This window comes from Gobio gobio, assembly GCF_949357685.1.
Source record: "Gobio gobio genome assembly, chromosome: 22".
In the NCBI taxonomy this organism is placed as follows: Eukaryota; Metazoa; Chordata; class Actinopteri; order Cypriniformes; family Gobionidae; genus Gobio; species Gobio gobio.
In genome coordinates this window covers 3,090,288-3,115,261 of record NC_137118.1, presented here as the reverse complement: position 1 = coordinate 3,115,261, position 24,974 = coordinate 3,090,288, and the positions used below count along the sequence as shown (strand labels likewise).

The window sequence follows — 24,974 nt, the reverse complement described above, 5'->3', positions numbered from 1 at the left end:
TGGAGGGAGACAGCCTTCGCTCCAACCCATCCTGTAGAAAGGTAAGCACAGATGCGACCGAACATCTTCGGGGGTCTTCTCGGCGAGAAGAGCACCATTCGACGAACAGGTTCCACTTCAACGCATAGAGGCGCCTCGTAGAGGGGGCTCTAGCGGAAGTAATGGTGTCAACTACCGCTTGCGGTAGGTCACTTAGAACCTCCGCGTCCCGTCCAGGGACCAAACATGGAGTTTCCAGAGGTCCGGACGCGGGTGCCATAGGGTGCCCCGTCTCTGAGTCAGGAGGTCCTGTCTCAGAGGAATGGGCCAGGGAGGTGCTGTCGCAAGGAGCACTAGTTCCGGGAACCAAGTCCGGTTGGGCCAATACGGAGCGACCAACAGGACCTGCTCCTCGTCCTCCCTGACTTTGCACAGAGTCTGCGCAAGAAGGCTCACTGGGGGAAACGCATACTTGCGTTCTTGAACTTGAACTTGAACTCCCGCCCGGAGAAACAGAGGGTCCGACCACGGGCCGAAGGTTTGGCGGCACCTCGGAGTCACTTGGACGCGGAGGGAACCGCTGTGCCACGCCCATCTCGGGACTCGATCGTGTAGCCAGCGTTGAAGCGGTCTCATATGAAGCAATCCGAGCGGCGTTACTGTGGCTGCGGATGCCATATGCCCCAGGAGCCTCTGAAAATGTTTCAGTGGAACCGCTGTCCTGCCTCTGAACGAACTCAGGCAGTTCAACACCGACTGGACGCGCTCCTCGGTGAGGCGCGCAGTCATGGCGACCGAGTCTATCTCCATACCGAGAAAAGAGATCCTCTGCGTGGGGCAGAGTTTGCTCTTCTCCCAGTTGACCCGAAGTCCCAACTGGCTGAGGTGACTGAGCACCTTGTCCCTGTGTTCGCACAACTGCTCTCGCGACTGGGCAAGAATCAGCCAGTCGTCGAGGTAGTTGAGGATGCGAACGCCATGCTCTCTCATGGGAGCAATGGCCGCCTCCGCAACCTTCGTAAAGACGCGGGGCGACAGGGACAGGCCGAAGGGTAAGACGCGGTACTGATATGCCCGTCCCTCGAACGCGAAGCGCAGAAAGGGCCGGTGTCGAGGGAGAATCGAGACATGAAAGTACGCGTCCTTCAGGTCGATCGCTGCAAACCAATCTCGGGGACGGATGCACCTGAAGATGCGCTTCTGCGTTAACATCGTGAACGGCAGCCTGTGAAGGGACCGGTTCAGGAATCGCAGGTCCAAGATCGGTCGTAACCCGCCGCCTTTCTTGGGTACAATGAAGTAGGGGCTGTAGAACCCGGACCTCATATCGGCTTGAGGGACCGGCTCTATCGCGTCCTTCGCCAGTAGGACAGTGATTTCCGCCCTGAGCACGGGGGCGTTCGCCTCCACTACAGTCGTGAAGTGAACGCCCCTGAACTTGGGGGGACGCCGGGCGAACTGAATCGCATAGCCGAGTCTGATGGTACGGATGAGCCACCGAGACGGGCTGGGAAGCGCTAGCCAGGCTCCCAGACTCCGAGCAAGGGGGACCATCGGCACCACGGACGTACCCGCAGCGGGGCAGCGAGGCGGAACGCAGGGATCCGGCTCGGACGGCATGGGAGCGGCCCGAAGCGGGATCTGAGTGTGCTGTGCAACACTTACCTGCATCCGCGGAGGGGACGTGCGAGTGTGGGGAGGCCGCTTGTGTGCGTCCCGACAGCCGGCGTCCCCTGCTGGCGAAGGGAGAGGTACTTGAGGGTGGCAAGGCATGGGAGCGTCGACCACCGCCAAGCGCGCTCTCTTGGCACCCAGAGATATTGGAAACTGCTCTTTTATTGATGTTTTGGGTGCCGCTGGCACTGGAACCAGCGGCGGAACAGACAAACAAAAGATTTTCCCCCGGCCCTCCTCCGGGGGAAGGAGTGGTGCTGCAGCCATCTCCCTCAGAGCAGTTTCCTCCATCTCTGGGCGGCCCGTCTCAGGGTCGCTTGCGACGGCGCTTGCCACCTGGCTTGGCAGCGGCCTGAGCGGGCTGGACATCCTTCCCACGGCCGGCCCCACGCCGTCGGCTGGTGGAAGGCTGCTGCGGTGCCTTGGCGGGGGCGGAGGCGGCGGCGGAGGCGGCGGCGGGTGGACGTCCTCGGCGACGAGTAGTCGGAGGCGCTGCCGCCGGCGGCGGGGTGGAGGCAGCAGCGGGCCGCCGGGGCAGGATGTGCTTGATCGCCTCCGTCTGCTTCTGGGCGGCCGCGAACTGTTGGGCGAAGCTCTCGACCGCGTCGCCGAATAACCCAGCTGACGAGATGGGGGAGTCCAGGAACCGATATTTATCGGTCTCCCTCATGTCAGCCAGGTTAAGCCAGAGATGACGCTCCTGGACCACAAGCGTGGACATCGCCTGACCGATGGCACGGGCGGCGACTTTCGTCGCCCGGAGGGCGAGGTCCGTCGCCGTCCGGAGCTCCCGGAGGAGCTCTGGGTCAGGCCTACCCTCGTGCATGTCAAGGAGTGCCTGGGCCTGGTGGACCTGAAGCAACGCCATGCCATGCAAAGCGGACGCAGCCTGCCCGCAGGCCTTGTAAGCCTTCCCAGTCAGACTGGAAGAGAACTTACAGGCCCGGGACGGGAGACGCGGGTCACCGCGCCAGTTAGAGGCGGTCGCCGGACACAGTTGCATCGCGACGGCGCGCTCCACTGGCGGGATTCCCACGTAACCCTTGGCTGGCCCGCCGTCGAGGGTAGTGAGGGGGGAGGAGTCACTCGGCCGGTTTCTGGCAGAAAAAGGTGCCGTCCACGACCTCGTGAGCTCCTCATGCACCTCCGGGAAGAAAGGTGTCGGGGCGGGACGCTGAGAACCAGCGCGACCCACCCCGAGGAACCAATCGTCCAACCTAGAGGGTTCAGGACACGGTGGAGGGTTCCACTCGAGCCCAACCCTTTCGGCGGCCCGGGAAAGCATAGCAGCCATCTCAGGGTCCGGTGCAGCCGTTGCCACTCTCCCAGAGGGAGGCAGTACGACTGAACCTTCATCCCCCGAGGACTGAAACTCCCCCTCCGATGCAGCGATTGACATCTGTTCATCTGCTGGAGCTCCAAAAGTCACCACTGGTCTCCCGTGGGAGGGTCCAGCGGGTTCTCCTGGAGGCTCTACCGGCTGCGGAGCAGAGGGAATAGGGGCCTGCGGAGATTGACTCGGCGGGTTTGCCCTAAACGTGATCCTCAGATCACCCTGGCCATCCAAAGAAGCAGGTCCACCCGGGTTAGTCATGTTCCCGCAGTGGGAACATGAACTATCCACAAACGCCGCCTCAGCGTGCTGTGTGCCCAAACACGTGAGACAGCGATTGTGACCGTCAGCAGGGGACAGGGAACGACCGCATCCAGAAACGCACGGGTGGTAAGACATCCTGAAAAGGACGGCACGTCACCCGTGAACTCTTTTTGTGAGGAAACGCTCTGTGCTGAAGCACTCAGGGGGAAACGCGACAGCGCACGGGGTTGTTGTGCAGCCCGTGCCTGTACTCAAAACAGGAAAAACGCCCAACCAGACCAACAGTTTGCCCGTTGCTGTGAAAACAGCAGTTTTTCTCTGTTTGCAGAGGCAGCCGATGAGTCAGCGCGGATCCCGCTGAAATGTGCCGTTCCTCCAACACTCGTCTCCTCTGGATTCTCCGGTCTAAATAAAGCTTGCTGATAGCAGCGATAAACTCAAGCAGTCTTGCGTTGAGAGTCCTCTTCATCTGCCGTGTGGCTCCGAAGTGAATGACAGCGTGCATTCGCTCTCGCTTCCTGTTTATACCCGCGGCGCGGGGCGGAGCGCGAGATGCAAATCTCGCACGCCAATTGTTCATTGGCCGGTTCTAGATAGCTCGAAGCTGATAGGGGCTCCCAGAAGTGATCCCAATTCGTCGGTACGTCCGACGTACGTCGAACGTGACCGACTGAATGGGAACATCATTCAAGTGTTTTTTTTTATAAAAAAATAATTTTTAATAAGCCAATTTATGACATAGTTAAGTATTTGTGCAGTAAATAGGTTCAAAACCGCATAAATGTATAGTTGAGAAGTAAATTTTAAAAAATGATATATTTTTCCATGTAAAAAATGTATATTTCCTTTTGCAATCGCTCTGTAAAAGTTTGGGGTCTATCTGACCCCAAGGGACTCAAACGTAAACCCTACTTGAGGGACGATTAAGGGTTAAACAAACTTAAAGAGTTGGGAGGAAATCAGATGCGCGTCAAATCCGTGTCATGTTCGGCAGCGGCAGATCTTAAAGTGACAGCAGCCTAATAAACCAGTCACTGTGATTCTGTCATTGAAGGGTTAGTTCACCCAAAAGTGTAAATTATGTCATTAATTCCTCTCCCTCATATCGTTGGACACCTGTAAGACCTCCGTTCATCTTCAGACACAAATGAAGATATTTTTGTTAAATCCGATGGCTCAGAAAGGCCTCCATTGGCAGCGATGACATTTCCTCTCTCAAGACCCATAAAAGGCACTAAAGACGTCGTTACAAAGTCCATCTCACTACAGTGGGTCTACAATCATTTATGAAGCGACGAAAATCAAAATAACGACTTTATTCAACAAGTCCTTGTCTTCCATCTGGTCCTCAGACGTGAACTAATGAAGCACCGCGACCCATGCGAGAGAATATGACGTAGAGCCGCCATTCTGACACATGACCCGGAAGCGAGGAGCTTTGTTTACAAGCAGAGGAAGGCGCGCCGTATCTAAGCTGTTCGATTCTACATTGACTGTGCTTTAGGTCTTGACGTACAGAAAACAAATGCATGGTAAATAGCTAGGCAGCATGTGCAATACCTCATTAAAATAAAAAAATCGGCAAACATTATTTAAGGCCCTTTCACACCAGACGCGTAACGGAAAATCGTAGCCGAAAAGCGAATATTTCGTGTGTGAATAGTTTGCTTCAAAACCATCCACATCAGCCGTGACACGTTTCAGAGCTCCAATATTCCAAAACATTCACGGCGACAGATGAGAAAACACAGACACTTCCTCATCCAGTGAAGACGAGCTTTTCATTTTCTTTAAAGGTGCACTATGTAATTTTTTTTCTGTAAAATATCCAAAAACCACTAGGCCAGTGTTATATATTTTGTTCTCTGTACTTACAATATCCCAAATGTTTCCAACTATTTGTAAATCGTGAGAAATTGCTATTGAGGGCGTGGCCTGTCGATGACATCATATCTGTGTTCCCCTCGGTTTGCGGTTTTATTCTGCAGAAGCGCTTTCCTCTCACTACAGTGTGAACAAGTGTCATAGCAATAGCAGCGGAGAGAGAACGCACAGAGTAACGCCATCCCATCATCAACACACTCATACCCCTTTTCCACCAAGGCAGTGCTAGAGCTAGTTCAGAGCCAGAGCTAGTCCCAGTTCATAGTTGGTTTCGACTGAGGAGCCTTCTAAGAACCGTTTGCTTTTCCACCTGCTGAGAGCCACAACAGAGCCAGTCTTACGTCACTGTATACGTCTCATCTCTCTCAGCAACGCTAGCGAGGCAGCGGCAGTCGTTGGACTACTTCATCACTGTTGCCGCGGGCTGTTTTTCATGTCCGCGGGTTGAAGCAACCCCAATTGTGTGATATTTAGCCCCTGGAATGCAAATTTTAGTAGGCAACCATGCCAAAAAAAACACATATTTTACCCCCAAATGTGATTTTTATCGGGGAAGCCCCCCTGAAACGCGATTGGGCTTGTTTTGAGTAGCAATTGGGTGGGATTTGTTGTGAAAACCTGGCAACCCTGGGCAGCGGGGAAACACAAACACACACCAGGCTTGTTCGAGATGCATCGGCGCTGCGCAGACCGATACACGTATGATATATAAAAAAACGCATGAGTGAATCAAAAGCATAAGGAGCAGTGTTGGGGGTAACGCATTACAAGTAACTTTAGTTACGTAATAATATTACTTTTTCCAAGTAACTAGTAAAGTAACGCATTACTTTTCAAATTTACAAAAAATATCTGAGTTACTTTTTCAAAAAAGTAATGCAAGTTACTTTTTCACATTAATATAAAATCAGTCAAATGCAAAATCAGAGTACTATGCAAACCTCCAATAATTAAATGTTAAATAAAACAACTATTTTTTATGCATAATCTACCTTTATATGTAATTTACCAATGTCTTGCTGCTGACCTTTGATGATGAAAATTACTAGATTTTGTGTTTTTATTGGTAAAACTTTTTTCTCCTGCATCCTATTCTAGCATTATCTAGAGCTGCGCCCTCTAGTGTTCCTGCGTGAATCTGCATTTTTACCTCAGCCTGGGGCTTATTATTTAAATTTTGGTATGAAGAGGTCTTTACCGTTGCACAAAAATATAACTTTTTTGTTATAAACAAAAACAAGTCCAGCCCAGGTGAGAAAAAGTAACGCAAAAGTAACGTAACGCATTACTTTTCTTAAAAAGTAACTAAGTAACTCAATTAGTTACTTTTTAAGGGAGTAACGCAATATTGTAAAGCATTTCTTTTCAAAGTAACTTTCCCCAACACTGATAAGGAGTCATAATGCTCTCGCTGGACTTGTTATAATACAGCGATCGGTCTGCACAGCACCGCTGCGAACAAGCCTTCCATCAACAATGCAAACGTTGCGTTACTATTGATTCACATGGCTTTACGATCCTACATCGGCATCAAAACACAACGAAAACACAGCGAATCCAACACATTCATGCAGTTCGCCGTAATTTGTATAGACGGAGATTACAAACGAGCAGCAGCTGTTAGCTCCATTAGCTGCTATTTCACAACGGCGGATCTCCAGTTTGTGTTGGTTTTGTTGACTCCGCCCCCAGCGCCTGATGTAATCGGTTCTTACTTCTAGCCCTGTTCTAGCCCAGCAATGTTTTGGTGCTACTTAAGAACCACTTTTCCTGGCTCGGAGCTGGGGCTTTGGGTGTGGAAACACAAAGAACCGATTTGAAACTAGGCTCTGGCTCCGATCTAGCTCTAGCTCTGCCTTGGTGGAAAAGGGGTATCAGATGTGTGTAATATGATCAACAGAGCTGCGTTACCTCACACTCATGAGCGGAGGAGCGGAAGTGGCGCCGACGACTGTGGCATAATAAAAGTCCCGCTGCTCGCGAGGCGTGTGTTGCGTTCATCTTATTAACAATCGCTCCAGCGGTTCCTCAGCTCCACAACACTCGTCCTGCTCTGCTTCAGACTACAGTAACGTTAATAATCACATCCATCAATATGATTTCTGCCTGAATCCTATCCTGATTCTGAGCTGAAGACCACATGTCCCAAGATTCTTAGCCCAAACGTGGCGTCATCAAACCACGCCTTTGTTTTGAACAGGCGACCTCTAGTGGATGGAAAAGTTACATAGTGCACCTTTAAAAGACCGAAAAGAAGGTGCACCCAGTCTTAAAGAACAGAGAGTCTGAAGGGGAGTATGCTAATCTAGTACAGGAGCTAGAACTTTATCATGGCCGGTTCCGCTTTTACTTTCCAATGTCCGTGGAACAATTTAAAGAGCTCCTCCAGAGACAGTAGCATCGCATCTGACGAGACAAACACACACTTCAGGAACCAATCGATCCGGAGCAGCTGTTTCCAGTTGAGTCACAATGTAAACATTTAAGTGCCACAGTCGTACTGACGGAAACACATTCACTTTACATAGTCGCGGACACGAGGTTTAGAAAAAAATAAACGAGTTTTAACTCAAAAAGTGATGTTATCGCTGTCTGTCGCCTACAGTGGGCAAACACAACTACAGCTGTAATCTCGTGAGAAATGCGATACCTGGCAAAGGTTAATGTTGATTGAATAGCTAATGACATCAACTAAACATTTTGTCACCTTTGTTTCCTTGTATGTGATTGGTTGAAGCCTTTTCGTTCGCTGCGAGAGTTTAAAAAAATCAGCATAGAAACGGAAAAAATAAACGTTGTTTTTTCGCCGCAGCACATTCGCGTTCAGTGTGGAAGCACTCATTACACAAACAGCTGATAAAAAATAAAACCATCAAAATCGCGTCCAGTGTGAAAGGACTTTTACTCAACAGATAGTGTGTGTCATATTCTCACGCATGCGTCGCGGTGCTTCATGAGTTCACGTCAGAGGACCAGACGCAAGACAACTTGTTGAATAAAGTCGTTATTTTGATTTTCGTCGCTTCATAAATGATTGTAGACCCACTGTCAGAGCCGGATTAAATAAATGGACTACACTAGGCAGGCTGCATTTTTTGGGCCCCCCTCCATCGATGTTATTTATGAATTGAAATCTGAAACTTACCAAAGTTACTAATAAAAGTGAATTCACATTTTACATAGCCTAGTCTTTGGTTACAAATTGTTGTATATTAAACAGTCCATCAGACTATTTTTTGATATTCATTATTTATACGTCATTACACGGCTCTATTAAATGCTATTAAATTATCCTCATCCATTGGGAGTGTCATTGTTAAGGCAGTAGTACCAGTAAATAACCAATAGGTATCAGTAAACTATGTAAACAGAGCAAATAAGTTTATCTTATTTGCTCTGTTTACATTTAATCAACACATTTAATTAAGATTTTCTGCAAAATGCAATAGCTTACAACATTTATAAATGTTGTAATTAAGAACAAGAAGGCAAACATGACCCCTTCACATTCATCAAGACCATTTAGAAACTGTCTAACAATAAATAATAATAAATATAAGGATGGAGGATTTAAACTATGGAAAACTAAAGGTATTCAGACTATTAAAGACTTGTATATATGGATGGTATACTTCTTACATTTCAAGAATTGTGTGATAAACACCAGATTCCCTCAAAACATTTAAAAAAAAAATATTCACAGCTTAAAAGTTTTATGTCTTCCAGGTCTACAGATATTATGTACATTCCCAAACTTTCATTAATTAAGGAAATAATTGAAAAAAGAGGTGAAAAGGGCCAATTGTCAAAATATTATAATTTAATAATGTCTAACTATAAAGAGTCTGCTGTAGACAAATTAAACGCATGGAGGAAAGCCATTCAAGAATAAATAGAGGAATTTGAATGGACTGAAGCATGTTTAAAAGCGCAAAAACAAATCATAAACACGCGGCTTAAATTATTACAGTATAAATGGTTGACAAGGGTTTATATAACACCTGAAAAACTCAATCATATGTTTAGCAATATTCCTGATATATGTACAAAATGCCAAAATTATAAAGGAACTCTAATTCACTGTCTATGGGAATGTTCTGATATACAGAAGTTCTGGAAGGATGTCATAAAATGTTTGTCAGAACGGTTTAATCTTAAAATACCACATTGTGCCAAACTTTGTGTACTGGGAATATATCCTACAGGTTTCTCACAAACAAAGAAACACACTAGACTATTGGACTTTGGATTGTTACATGCCAGAAGAGCCATTGCTGAACTGGAAGAGCATGGAAGCACCTTCTATAAAACAATGGATAAAAGAACTTTCAGAGTGCATTGGACTGGAAAGGCTGACTTATATCTCCAAGAGTAAAATAAAGGACTTTGTACAATTATGGGAGCCATACATGATTATTATATCATATGTAAAGTAGGGCCATGCCATTATTCTTTTATTGATTTATTTCTTTTTTTACATTTGTTTTTATCTTTTATTATCATTTTGAATTAGATTTTCTTGTAACTTAATGCTGCGTTCCGCGCGAAACGCGCCTTCTGTGCCGCGGGACCTCCAGACGCGCGTAAACGCGCCTTTCCATTGACTTAAAGGTCCCCTTCTTCACGATTCCATTGTTCAAACTTTAGTTAGTGTGTAATGTTGCTGTTAGAGCATAAATAATACCTGTAAAATTATAAAGCTCAAAGTTCAATGCCAAGCGAGATATTTTATTTAACAGAAGTTCCCTTTCAAAGCCTACAGCGAACGGCTGGCTTGGACTACATCCTGGTACTTCCTTCTTTAATTACGTCAGTAGAGCAGTTTGTCGACTAACCTCCGCCCACAAAGAAACGCGAAAAAGGGGGCGCGGTCTTGTTGCTGTCCCACGTGGAGAAGCGGACGGTCGCGTGGAGAAAAGGAACTGTTGCGTTGAGTGTGTTTATCGCCATGTCATCGAGACGCTGTTATTTTCATCCAGGAGTCAAATCACCTTTGTTTGGCTTTCCCAGGGACGCTGTAGAGATTATTGAACGCATACATCGCTCCGTTAAGAGGCGTGACCTTTCCAACGTGCGCTAAACTGCTGTCAAATTACAACAGAGGAACCGCTTTCACGTGCGCTAAGCTGTGGTCGAATCACAGCACAGGAACCGCTTGCACAATCAGAACTCGTTACGTGTTTCTGAAGGAGGGACTTCATAGCACAAGGAAATCACCAGCCGTTTTTAGGACAGTGGAAACAGCGGTACACAGATAAGTAAATTGTGTGAAAAATACTGTGTTTTTTTACACGCGAAACATGAACACATGTTATATTGCACACTGTAAACACAATCAAAGCTTCAAAAAAACACGAAGAACGGGACCTTTAACATTGAAATCACTCGCGCCAGACGCTCTATTCGCGTTTGGTGTGAACGCAGCATAAAACTTGACACGGAAATGTTGTTTTACTTCTTTTCCGCCGCATCTTCCACCGCGTCTTCGGGCCGTGTCTCCGGGCATGGCTCGGCCTTTGGCTCTGCTGACTCGAGCAGGTTCACAGCTGCCCGACAGAAACTTCTGTAAAGCCCCCCGCTGTCTCTTCTTTTGTTCCTCTTCATTTTTTTCTTTTTACGTTTTGCCGCACCGAAAGCATCTTGAATGTTAGCCTACTCAAAACACCTGCTAGCTTTGTTGTCCCGCTCTGACCTGATTATAATAAATACAGTCATGGGCTGGCGTTAATGTGACGTAATGTAACAGTCTATGGTTAAGATAAACATCGTCACTATTTTTAGTTAATTAATAAATATTGAAATAAATTGTAGATAGGACATTTGTACATTTAAAAAATTTTTTTGTCCCTCTGTCTGGGCCCCATCCCGCCAATCGGGCCCTAGGCACGTGCCTAGTTTGCCTTCGCGTTAATCCGGCTCTGCCCACTGTAGTGAGATGGACTTTGTAACAACGTTTTTTGGTGCCTTTTATTGGTCTTGAGAGAGGAAATGTCATCGCTGCCAATGGAGGCCTTTCAGAGCCATCGGATTTAACAAAAATATCTTCATTTGTGTCTGAAGATGAACGGAGGTCTGACGGGTCTGACGGGTGTCCAACGACATGAGGGTGAGGAATTAATGACAGAATTTACATTTTTGGGGGAACTAACCCTTTAATGTTCATCAAACAACAAAGGCAACAGAGAAAATTGTATCTTTAATAATTCATAATTTATGCAGTTAAGACGGTAAAGTGTTTGATAACTCTATTTAATTTCTGTATATTGATAAATGAAGGCCACAGGTAAATATGACATTTATTATAATTGGTTTATGTTAAGATTGTTTTAAGTTCACTTAAATTATTTGTTGTTATTTTTTAAAGCCTAATAAATGTTGAAATTGATATATCTTTCAATGATACTATAATGTTGAATGTCTGTCCTTAATGTTTCATAGAGACAACAGTCTCAGTGATACTGGCCTTCATTCATAAAAAGACAAATATTTAAAATATACTGTCTTTAAGTTGTTTCTACATTAATTTGGAAAGTAACAATGACATTATTACAATATAAACATATTAAAAATTGCAGTTAATTACAGAAAAAATGTGCGATTAATTCAATTTTTTTGATTGATAGCACTAATTATATGTATCGGTTGATATTGCATTTTATTGTACATTTAGATTAAAATACTTATTTCTAAAAACAGCAAATATCAAAATGAATATACTTTTTGCTTACTGTACATTATAATGTTGTGATGGCTATATTCACCTGTAGCACTTAAAACAGTTGATTTTAGTTTTTAGTGTTATCTTTTTCATTTATTTAGTCAATACTGTAAAATAATAACATCCACCATAACATGAAAATAATCATTATAATATATAGTATATATAAATAAATAAATGAAATACTTAAAATTCTATACTTAATTGTCCAAATACATTTTTAAAAAATGATTTGTAATTTTATTTATGTATTTTAACATTTGCGTGCTGCCATATGTAGTTATTGATTTTTAATGTAATTCGACAAAATAGTATGTCATTTTTATTTATGTTTTAGGTCCGGCTGCTCAACCAAAATTCAGTTTTTACTGCTAGTGACTCATCTTTAATTATGACCGACATGCAATTTGTTTCCGTCATAATTCTTTAATAGACATGCTCCAACTCTGGAGGAAAATTCAGAGTTTTCCCTCTGGTAATTACAACATCGCGGTGGCGTTCATGTACACTGATCTCATGAATGCAATCATTCCGACAGGTCATAATGGCTGAGATAATTCTCTGTGGTTCACATCCAACTATCGCTGTCATGAGTTAGCACAGACATTCACACAGCACACTAATCCCAGACACTTTGCTGAGTGGACGCTAGATTTATACGGCCAGATGGACCGCAATCTGCCTTGAGTTTAAGCACTGTTCAAAAGTACGTCACTCCACTCCAGCCAGGTCTGGGTTTCCTCACCGGTTTCACCGTGGTTTTTTATTTTTTATTTTTTTAGCCCCCAGTGAGGGTATTTTAGGGTCCAAATTGCACTATTAACTAGTAGCTTACTAACATGCCATAGGATGGCTGTTTAGTAATACTTATAAAGTAATACTTATAAAGCTCCCCCGAGAAAATGTTTATTTCTCTGATCTACATATGTGCATTTTAAGATGTTCTGAAGGCCAAAAAATGATATTACAAACGCTTGAAAACCATGTCACTGGGCAGTAGATTATTTGTCTTTCTTATCTCCACATCTCTTTTTTCTCTGTTTTTATCTTGCCCAGTCTCTTCCCCTCCTAACGCTGAGCTTTAACTGATATAGTTTTTCCATTTTCATCAGAGAAGAAAGTAAATATGGTTTACATATTAACATACTGATATTTATATGTTTTATGAATACTTTTCTTAGACACGTTAATTTACTGTTCATTAAAAGTTTTAAGTTTATTAAATTAATTCACAAAATAAACACATTCATTACTAATCTTATGCCCAATACAGGCAAGAAAAGAAAAGCTGAGCTTTTTTATTTATTTACTGAAGGCTACAAATGGAATAATATTAATTTACAATATGTAAACATTCATTATTAATCTTATGCCTAATCTGAAGAAAACGGTTTTGTTAATATTTCTTGTTTGTTAATTACTCTATGAATCACATTGGCCTATTTTCAATTCAAATTGACGAAATTAGACAAAAGTGTAGGCTATTAATTTGCCTGAATATTTTCGTCTTTGTTTAACATTTCTGACTTAAAGAAGCAGAGTCTTAGCTTACATTTCTCTCACTTGACGTCGAGTCGTGCTACTAAAATTCGCGTTTAGCCTCGGCAGATTCTGTGTGAACATAAAGCCCGCCTACTCTGATTTGATTGGTTTTCTCAAATATTTTGACATTGACGAGCGATGACAGACCAATGAGGCTCAGATGAACGCACACACCTCTGCTTCTGACTTGCCGCTGCGGATTGAAGAACACGCAGACTAAAAGACGGGACGAAGCCTCCAGCCAGTTTCATGTTTTAAAGGTTAATCACACATTTTTTAGGGGGGCTGGGGCAGAAGTTAAGGGGCTGAAGCCCCCCTAAAAAGGGTCTAGAACCGCCCCTGACGGGAGGTATGGTCCGTGACATGACCCGTTCCAGCAGTGTTCAGTGGAAACCACTGACATCAAGACACTGGGCGGCAGACAGACGTCTGCTCAGGGCAAAGGCAGTACATACTGTTCACCAGCCCTGAGATGGCAGATTAAATTTAGACTCTGTGCCCACGGAGACAAGACGTATAGTGAGAGATGGAGAGAGAGCATCTAAAAGGATGAGGGAAGAGGGAAGAGCATGTAATGTCTACTTTTACAACCATCAAACAATCTAGAAGGCCGCGTCGTCCACACAATGATAAAATACATCTTGTCAAGAGCAGCACTGAGGCGGACTGACCGTCACAAAGGGAAGAGGAAACACTGCCTTTGAAAAACATGCCACAAATTGAGTCATAAAAAACAGACACTCCTTAGGCAAATCTGGGACTTTGCCATAATTTTGGATTGCAAAATGTAATGAGCTTAACAAATAACGCCAATTTGATTGCCAATGATACTTTTGAAGGCTTTGCGCACCTACACAATTATAAATGTCATCATTTACTCACCCTTGACTTTCTTTCTTTCTTTCTTTCTTCAAAACCATAAAAAAGATGTTTTAAAGAATGTCCATGCTGCACTTTTCCATACAATGAATGCAAATAGTGACCAGAAGACTAAAACGTTTTTAAAAACACCATAAAAGTAGTTCTCATATGCTAGTCTTTAAAAGTCATACAAAAACTTGATGTAATAAGCAGACTGAAACTGTGACTTTTGAATCTTATTTACACTGCTGAATATTTGATGCAATGTTATGGGAGACATAAGAAGTAATAAAAAGTTTGTAAAAACATGAGGATGAGTAAATGATGCCAGGTTTTTCATTTTTGAGTGAACTATCCCTATAGGCTACAGGCGCTTTTTAATATTCAACCTATTTAAAACAACAAAACAAACTGGTTAGTGCGTCAAATGCATTGCATTATTGTCTGAAAATATGAGAACGTAAAAAGCAGCTTACACTCTAAAAAATGCTGGGTTAAAAATAACCCAAGTTGGGTTGAAAATGGACTAACCCAGCAATTGGGTTGTTTTAACCCAGCGGTTGGGTTAAATGTTTGCTTAAAACAACCCAATTGCTGGGTTAGTCCATTTCCAAACCAACTTGGGTTATTTTTAACCCAGCATTTTTTAGAGTGTATAGACAGGAGAGTGTGTGTTTCACACATATTGAAATCGAACTTCACAGAACGAAGGAACGTCAGCTTTAGTCCATAGAGAGCAGAGCTGGAACAATCCCATCATCATTAAACAGTCACCTCTCTCTCTCTCTCTCTCTCTCTCTCTCTCTCTCTCTCTCTCTCTCTCTCTCTCTCTCTCTCTCTCTCTCTCTCTCTCAGTTGGCAGATGGCCTCTTTTGCCCACTGTCCTCAATTCCGCTTCCACTGTGCATTTAATCAGCAGCTCGTGCACTCTTCCTTTCCAATATCACACTCAAATCTGTTTGGCTTGTGAGCAAAAAGCAGCTCTGTCTGTGTGCGTATGGTGCATGTATGTGTGTTTTTACAGTGTTGACATATGAAACAATGGCTGCTCAGTCATCATGAATCAGAGTGTTTGTGTTAGCATGTGTAACACATGTAACATGTTATTTGCCTTGGCAGAGATCGATTCGGTAAAGCTGGCACGGCTGATCTTTAATAAGCTGTGTGAGACGTGCTGTCAGTGGCTGAAAGAGTTCCCGTATCGCCGCCGCCACTTGCCGTACTACGAGACCTCCATCCACGCTATTAAAAACATGCGCCGAAAGATGGAGGACAAACACGTCGTCATTCCGGACTTCAACACGCTCTTCAATCTACAGGTATGACCCAATGGAAATGTTGCGAGACCTGTGACGCCCACAATGAGCACCAAGAAACTACTTAGTATGTACTTCTCAGAAATATACTTCAAATTGTATACTTGACTTTAACTGACAGAAAGGTCTGTTTGGCCTTTACTTGTACTCAATATTTTCATTGAGATATACTTAGTATAATTAAGTATTCTAAGTATACTTGGCTTGTAGTTGTGTTTACTCTTTTGATTGAGTAGCCTATTAAATGCTTCTTCACATAGTTTAACTTAGTCTTAAACTTGAACTTTTACTCATGGAGCCACATTAAGATCTCCATATCTCTGGAACTGAACCATCGAAGGCCTTTAAAATGGAGATACCAAAAGAAAAGTTAGTTAAGACTCAGAATCTAAAAGGATATTAAGATATCTTTAATACTTCTTGAGTTACAGGAATTTAATTTCAGTTGCAAGACCCATTTGATTGTATTTATTTTATGATTATGAATTGTCCCCTAGTAGTTGAGGAAACTCGTTTTCAAGCAGATTGCATACAAGATGTGGATTATTGTATTCATTGAATAATCAAAGAGGGAATAAATTCATCTGTTCAATTCAGAATAGTTGTTCAGGGCATCCATGTGTCATACAAACTGTGTTGATTAAAATTGCACTTAAGTATACTTGAGTTATATTGACAGAAAGATATTTGGATTATACTTGTACTCAATCTTTTGATTGAGATATACTTAGAAGTATAATTAAGTATTCTAAGTAAACTTGGCTTGTAGTTGTGTTTACTCTTTTGATTGAGTAGCCTATTAAATGCTTCTTCACATAGTTTAACTTAAAGTCTTATAAACTTGAACTTTTACTCATGGAGCCACATTAAGATCTCCATATCTCTGGAACTGAACCATCGAGGGCCTTTAAAATGGAGATACCAAAAGAAAAGTTAGTTAAGAATCATAATCTAAAAGGATATTAAGAAATCTTTAATATTTATTGAGTTACAGGCATGCAAACTTGAGACAAAAAAAAACAAAAAAAGTGTTTTTCCCCCATTTTTGAACGGTCATCGTTGGCAAATAATGCAACAAAGATTGATAAAGTCAACAGATTTCACTAATAGATCTACCAATCTCTGTGTGACAATAAAATAATGATGCTAACATCTTTCTAAAAACATTTTTACACGCCTGTAAATTGGCCCCAGATCTCAGGTGAAAATTGTAATTTTGACCCTCCTCTAGAAAACAGTAAATATACATCCATGGCATCTAATATTTTGGCTTTCATCACTATTTATGTTTGTCTTTCTACAGAAAAATATTAACGAGCTGGGGAAGTTTCCGAAATTTGGTTGATTTGATGACTCTAATGCTAATTTCCTGTCCCGAATACATCAAATAACTGAGACTCAGGATCAAAATCTGGGATGATTATGCATTTCATTTCAGTTGCAAGACCCATTTGATTGTGTTTATTTTCTGATTTATGATTATGATTTGTCCCCTAGTAGTTGAGGAAACTCGTTTTCAAGCAGATTGCATGCAAGATGTGGATTATTGTATTCATTGAATAATCAAAGAGGGAATAAATTCATCAGTTCAATTCAGAATAGTTGTTCAGTGCATCCACGTGTCATACAAACTGTGTTGATTAAAATTGGAGCATGACACAGTGTTTTTCATAATGAAATCCTTATTTTTACCAATGAGAGCTTATCCCGTTTGACCAGCCCTGCGACGGGAACTAAGCCATTTAATCATTCGTAAGCTGCTGATAATTAAAACCGATCGACACGAGGAAACAGACATTTGATTTGCATATATTTCTCATGTGTAATAGTTCATTTAGCCATGTTCATGTTCACTGCGGTTGATAAAGCGAACAGCTTCTGATCTGTTGGATGCCAGAGGTTGGCACGCTTTTGTTTTGTTTTGCATTGAGAGACGTTTATAGGGATTTATTTCAATTAAGAGTGGATTATGGGATCTTTTATGTGGCAATAAGCCGTTTTCTTAACAACAGAAAAATGGATTTCAGTGCAAAATGTTTTGACAAAAACATCTTGTGTTTAGGATCAGGAAGAGCAGGCGTTTTTCGCCGTGTTCGATGGCCACGGTGGGTTGGATGCTGCCATCTACGCCGCCAATCATCTGCACGTGAACCTGGTCAGACAGGAAATGTTCAGTCAGGATGCGGTTGAGGCTCTGTGTCACTGCTTCAAACTGACAGATCAGAGATTCATACAGAAGGCGTCACGTGAGGTGAGTTCCCTACAAACACAGTCAGACATCAGGATGCTCCTATCAGCTCTGACAACATCTGTGTGCATCCAGAAGCTGCGCTGTGGCACCACAGGGGTCGTGACCTTTCTGAGGGGTCGCACGCTGTACGTGGCCTGGCTAGGCGACTCACAGGTCATGATGGTGAGGAGAGGTCAGCCGGTGGAGCTGATGAAACCACACAAACCAGACAGAGAGGTGAGAAACACTGGACACTCTAAGCTTTTTTTGTATTGTACATTATTTTTTATTTAATTTCATATTTATCTGATAAACCACTACAGTTCAAAAGTTTGGGCAGTAAGAACTTAACACATTTATTTAGCAAGCATTTATTTTACTGATCAGTAAACAAATCATTAAAAAAAATATTAATCAACCGTTTTCAACATTGATAATAAGAAATGTTTGCACATCAGCAAATTAGAATGATTTCTGAAGGATCATGTGACACCGAAGACTCAATATATTAAAATGGACAAAGGTTATTTTAAATTGTAATAATATTTCACAATATTACTAAATATTTCCTGTGATTTTGATCAAATAAATTCAGCCATGGTGAGTTTAAGAGACTTCTTTTAAAGACCAAAATAAATCTGATAAAAATCTTACAGAAGATATATAAATAGCATTAATTTAATTTAATTTAATTTAATTTAATTTAATTTAATTTAATTTAATTTAATTTAATTTAATTTAATTTAATGTAATGTAATGTAATGTAATGTAATGTAATGTAATGTAATGTAATGTAATGTAATTTAATTTAATTTAATTTAATTTAATTTAATTTAATTTAATTTAATTTAATTTAATTTAATTTAATTTAATTTAATTTAATTTAATTTAATGAAAAACATTTTTTTTGTAAATACTAGGGGACCAGTATCAATTTCCCAAAAATGTAATGAAATTAAATGAAATTCAACTCAATTCAATTCAATTCAATTCAATTCAATTCAATTCAATTCAATTCAATTCAATTCAATTCAATTCAATTCAATTCAATTCAATTCAATACATTTTTTAAATACTGGGGGACCAGTATCAAAATAAAATAAAACAAAAAATGTAATTAAATTCATTTTAATTTTTTTTTTTTTAAATACTGGTATTTTTAAATAACAGTATTGAATTGCCAAAAAAAATTAATAATTTAATTTAATTTAATTTAATTTAATTTAATTTAATTTAATTTAATTTAATTTAATTTAATTTAATTTAATTTAATTTAATTTAACTTAATTTAATTTAATTTAATTTAATTTAATTTAATTTAATTTAATTTAATTTAATTTAATTTAATTTAATTTAATTTAATTTTCATTTTTTAAATTTAAAAATAATGTTTTTTAAATACTAGGGGACCAGTATCGAATTGGCAAAAAATTTTATTCAATTCAATTCAATTCAATTCAATTAAAAAAAAAATGTAAATACTGTGGTACCAGTATCAAAAAAAAAAAGTAATTATTAAGTGAAATTAATTTAATTTTTTTAAATACTGAGGGACCAGTATCGAATTGCCAAAAAATATAATTAAATTAATAAAAGAATATATATATATATTTTTTAAATACTTGTTTTTTTTTAAATACTGGTATTGATTTGCCAAAAAATGTAATAATTCAATTTAATTTATTTAAATACTAAGGGACCAGTATCGCATTGCCAAAAGAACAGGTCCTAGATCAGTCCTATATTCTTTGCGCATGACCTTAATTTTTACCCCAGAGGTCCAGCTCTTTAAGAGGGATGTCCTTCACATCCCATTCAATCGACAAAAGTCACATGACAGCAAAGCTGTGTTACATAACACACTCCCAAGAGTGGATCGGTCGAGTCTTTGGAGCTTTAGCTTTATAATGAAACAGTGTAAGCCACAGTCTGACGTTTCAGCCAATTAGGCCTGGAAATGATACTAGCTGTTATAGTCAATGACTCCCCATGACTGTATTGTGTGTTTGTTTATGTGTGTGTAGGATGAGAAAAAGAGGATTGAGGCTCTGGGTGGGTGTGTGATCTGGTTCGGCACATGGAGGGTCAACGGCAGCCTGTCCGTGTCAAGAGCCATAGGTGTGTGACCTTTGAGATATATACAATATAACTGTTGGAGCTCTGTACAATGCTTGAAAAACTGCATGAATAGCACTTTTCACAATACATACAGTACTTTACGCAGCTTTACAGAGAGTAATACCCCTTTTTGAAAGACTTTCCTTTTGTGCTCTCACTTATTTAGAGTGGATCTTTTGTAAGTTAAAGTGAGATAAAGGTCATTTTGTGCATATTTTTAGAAGAGGATGTTCAGGCCACTGCAGAAAACACTTTACACACCACAGATTTCAGTGTGAAGGAAACCCTGGCACAGACTCCATTTAATCCGAAAACAATCTGAATTATTGTTAAAACTTAAACTACAATACTTGAAAAATGTGCCACTCTTCACTACCTCAATAAATGACTGAGACAGCATCAGTGTCCTTTACAGTATGTACATTAGCTAATGTAAGATTACGTCTTTCAGACTAATGAGCATTACTGTAATAACAAAGACTGACCTCCAGCAGAAGATTCGGCCGCGGCTTCGTGCACAGGAACCGTTTCACTGCCTAAACGCTGATGGCTAATCTGTCAGATAATCCTGTCAGTCTAGCATTTAATTCGCTTAAAGCTCTTGATTCATAAATAGGACATGTGAGGCTAATTCTGCCATAGCCTAGACATGGACATACAAAAGTCTAGAACGTGTCCGATGTCATATTTCACTTTTTATTTATCACATTAATATATCATTTTAAAGACTAGAGCTAGTTCTCATACTTCCCTCGGGTCATTTTGACCCAAAACTCATTTCATCTGAGTGGTCCAAGACTTTAGGACTTTTGTCGTACTTGAACCACGAATGCACAGAAAATTACTGGTTTATGTGGTTGAAATTTTAAAAAGTAACAAATCCTTCCCTCGCGGGTCAATTTGACCCCATTAGGAATGATTCAGTACACATAGAAAAACCTACAAAATGCTCAAACTTTACCAATATAATGTCTACATGTGTCTCTGAATGCATACTGAAGAGACACTGACTTTAGGACCCAGCGGAACAGCTCATCTGCTCCATATAGAGCTATAAGGCCATCAAAGGTCATGAAATATCATCTTATATTATTATTTTTCTTCCACAAGAGGTCGGCAAAGACACCCCATGTGAGATATTCTGAGCTGAATTAACAGGGTTATGCATGAAATTGTATTATTTTGAATTTAATTTGAAAGAATGTTAAATGATCTATTTATTATTTATTGATAAAATCTAAAATAAAATCCCCAAAAATTGCACAAAAAAATGTAAAAAATATCAAATTGAAATGAAATAAGATTTCTGGACCAAAAACATAAATAAAATAAGTATAATTTTAGGGCTTCGGGTCATTTTGACCCGTGAGGGAAGGATGAGGGTTAAAATCTAGTATTCGTTGTAGTTCCTTTAAAGGAACACTCATGGACACTGGACATTTTATTTTTGAGTTTTATTTATTTATTCATTTAGATTTCACATTAATCACAATGGTAATTCTCATTAATATAACAATGCTTTGTTTCATTAAAATCAACACATTAAAGGAACACTCCACTATTTTTGAAAATAGGCTAATTTTCCCTAGAGTTAAACATTTGAGTTTGACCGTTTCTGAATCCATTCAGCCGATCTCCGGGTCTGGCGGTAGCACTTTTAGCATAGCTTAGCATAGATTATTGAATCTGATTAGCATCTCGCTCAAAAATGACCAAAGAGTTTCGATATTTTTCCTATTTAAAACTTGACTCTTCTGTAGTTACATCGTGTACTAGGACCGAGTACCATGAGTGCAGCGGCGCAATGATATTACACAGCGCCTGAAAATAGTCCCCAGCGCTCTCTGTGTAAGCCGGTTGTCATGTTGGTTATGTTGACGAAAGTAAGTCTATTTTCAGGTGCTGTGTAATATCATTGCGCCGCTGCACTCATGGGACGGCACAAAGTTTGGTCATTTTTGAGCGAGATGCTAACGTTCTAATCAGATTCAATGATTCAATGAAAACAATGATTCAATGAAAACTTGTCTCGACAAGAAGAGCCACGTACGCTGTGCGAAGTGATGAACTGTGACTTGGAATCTCATATGGTCCGTTGTTTCCGGAAGAAAGCACTGAACGCAACAGAAAAAAAAAAAAAAAAAACTGAACGCAAAAGAGACTAGTGCTTCCAAAGGATACACACTAAAGAGATGGCGGATTATTCAACCGTGGCTCGACTTGTCGAGACTGTTTTCCAAGATGGCTCCTGTCTGTATACGCATAATGTACTGTCTTTATAAAGTATCTTCTTATTAAACTGTTTGTACACTTACAAAGTTCTCAATGCTTGGTTTGCATGTAGGGACCCTCATTATGCTGCTGTGTTAGTGTGAGGCTATTTTGAGCCTTGTTAGTGGTATTAACTAGCGATTTAATTTGACTTATTCTATGCCCCATATACCAGTGTTATAAGCGAATCTGTTTTTAGAGATAAAACTCTTTACATTCGATTTTCATGAAAACGCATCCCAGAGAACGATCTACTCGATAACCATGTGTTAATTACCCCAGGTTCATTTTTAACCAGAGTTGTCCTTTAAACACAGAAAAAGCGTTCATTCTGAAGTGAACTATTCCTTGAATGACTTTCAGGTACTTTACTTTTGTGTATGTGTGTGTGCAGGTGATTCAGAACACAAGCCCTATATCTGTGGTGACGCCGACTGCACCGCCTTCAACCTGGATGGAAGTGAGGACTACTTGATCCTGGCCTGCGACGGCTTCTATGACACCGTGAACCCAGATGAAGCCGTGCGAGTGGTCAGCGACCACTTGCAGGAGAACAACGGGGACACCGCCATGGTGGCCCACAAGCTAGTGGCGTCGGCCCGAGATGCGGGATCCAGCGACAACATCACGGTCATCGTGGTGTTCCTCAGAGACCCCCGTTTGCCCCCACCGTCAGATGAACCGGAGGAGGCGCTTGAAGAGGAGCCGGTGGAGGATGCGGGAGAGGAGAATGAGGAAGTGGAGGCTTTGCAGAGTGAGCTGGTGTGTCAAGACGGAGGGGCGGAGAACGGAGGGAAGAGCCGGGGCGGATGGCCACTCCAACAGTGCTCAGCGCCTGCTGACCTGGCCTACGAAGACCGCATGGATTCGTTTACGGACAGAACAAGCCTGAGCATCACGGGGCCAGACATGCGTGCAGAGACTGGCTGCTTCAGGCTCCCAGCTTCATCCGGTCTGCCTCCAATGAGAACCGTCACGCCAGACCTCATACCCCCCTACGGCGGGGCCGGCGCGGCCTGGCGTCCCTACCAAGAGGACGGCCCCACTGGGGCCAGGCAAAAGCCCCAGCCTAAACCCACAGTGCCCTCCTACACGCAGACCACCTCAGATGGACAATTGCTGGAGGTGGCAGCGCTCTTCCCTCAGGAGGGCCGGAGGAAGAGGCGGCTGGAGGTCATGCCGCTGAGGAGGGAATCGCAGAGCCTGATCCGGAGGGCCAGAGAAAGCCATGGTCCTCTGAGCTGCTTCCCTAGCGTACCCTATCCTCTCCGCTCCCCAGAGAGGAAGCCTGGGATAGCCTTTCCCCATGTAACCCACAGCAAAAGGGTCTAATCGACAACTTCCTTGCCCCATCATGCCCGCCCTCTGCCCCTGAAGATAAAACATACTCATGCAGTGGGCACACACACACACACACACACACACATTCACGCTCTGTTCCAAAACCTTGTGAGCACTCTTCATAGGCAGCATCTTAAAGGTCCCGTTTTTCGTGTTTTTTTGAAGCTTTGATTGTGTTTACAGTGTGCAATATAACATGTGTTCATGTTTCGCGTGTAAAAAAACACAGTATTTTTCACACAATTTACTTACCTGAATACTGCTGTTTTCACTGTCCTCAAAACGGCTTGAAAGATTTCCCTGTTCTATGAAGTCCCTCCTTCAGAAATACGTAACGAGTTCTGATTGTGCCAGCGGTTCCCGTGTTGTGATTCGACAGCAGCTTAGGGCACGCAGAGCGCACGTTACCGGAAAGGTCGCGCCTCTCACCATAACGGGGATGCATGCGCTCAATGATCTCTAAGTACAGCGTCCCTGGGAAAGCCGAACAAAGGTGACTTGACTCCGGGATGAAAATAACAGCGTCTCGACGACATGGCAACAAACAAACTATACGAACGCAAACGAACGCAACACTTCCTATTCTCCACGCGGGAGCAACAAGACCACGCCCCCTTTTTCGCGTGTTCTTGTGGGCGGAGGTTAGTCGACATACTGCTCTACTGACGTAATTAAAGCAGGAAATACCAGGATGTAGTCCTAACCAGCCGTTCGCTGTAGGCTTTGAAAGGGAACTTCTGTTAAATAAAATATCTCGCTTGGCATTGAACTTTGAGCTTTATAATTTTACAGGTATTATAAATGCTCTAACAGCAACATTACACACTAACTAAAGTTTGAAAAATGGGATCACGAAGAACAGGACCTTTAAGGCACCATTCAGATGGAAAAGATACCTCATGTTAGACAAATACTAAGCGATGGTGACAAACGAGAGACTATTTTACCCAATATTCGTGTGCTATATATTTATGCTTGAACGGATGCAGTCACATTTACCACTGCTTAGCCCAATTTAGCGCGCGAGATCCAGTCATTTCAATGGGAATCCGCACGGTCGAGGGCGCAGATTACGCTCATGTTTAAGTTGGTCGTGTGAATTAGCTGTGGTGAGCAAAAGAAATCTGCGTAGATTGAAAGTGACGTCTGTGTGAGTCGAAGCATTTTAAGGCAAAACCTCGTTTTGGACAAATCCTTGGCAAACATGACAGACTTGGCAGATGAGAAATTAAAGGGTTAGTTCATCCAAAAATGTTATTCTGTCATTAACTCCTCACCTCCTCATCATCATACCTAAACCTGTAAGACCTTCGTTCATCTTCAGAACAGAGCTTTCTGACCCCTACATAGACAGCAATTTAATTAACACAGTAAAGACATCGTTAAAATAGTCCATGTGACTCCAGATCTTAATATTATGAAGCCACGAGAATACTTTAGTGC

General features: G+C 41.8%; 1 protein-coding gene across 2 annotated transcripts in view; it reads left to right on the top strand.

Annotated features, from left to right (window-relative positions):
- The window catches only part of ppm1e (protein phosphatase, Mg2+/Mn2+ dependent, 1E), an 88,834-nt gene that overhangs the window by 57,625 nt on the left and 6,235 nt on the right, over positions 1–24,974 (top strand). Inside the window, exons 3-7 of one of the 2 annotated variants that reach the window (XR_013815572.1) lie at positions 15,375–15,574; positions 17,634–17,822; positions 17,895–18,038; positions 19,826–19,919; positions 22,585–24,901. Coding sequence is in view for 1 of the 2 variants with exons in the window: in XM_079804572.1 (XP_079660698.1) it covers positions 15,375–15,574; positions 17,634–17,822; positions 17,895–18,038; positions 19,826–19,919; positions 22,585–23,498 (1,541 nt within the window). In the remaining variant the exon portion in view is untranslated. The remainder of the gene's footprint in view (positions 1–15,374; positions 15,575–17,633; positions 17,823–17,894; positions 18,039–19,825; positions 19,920–22,584; positions 24,902–24,974) is intronic. The other variant, XM_079804572.1, reaches the window with a different exon arrangement.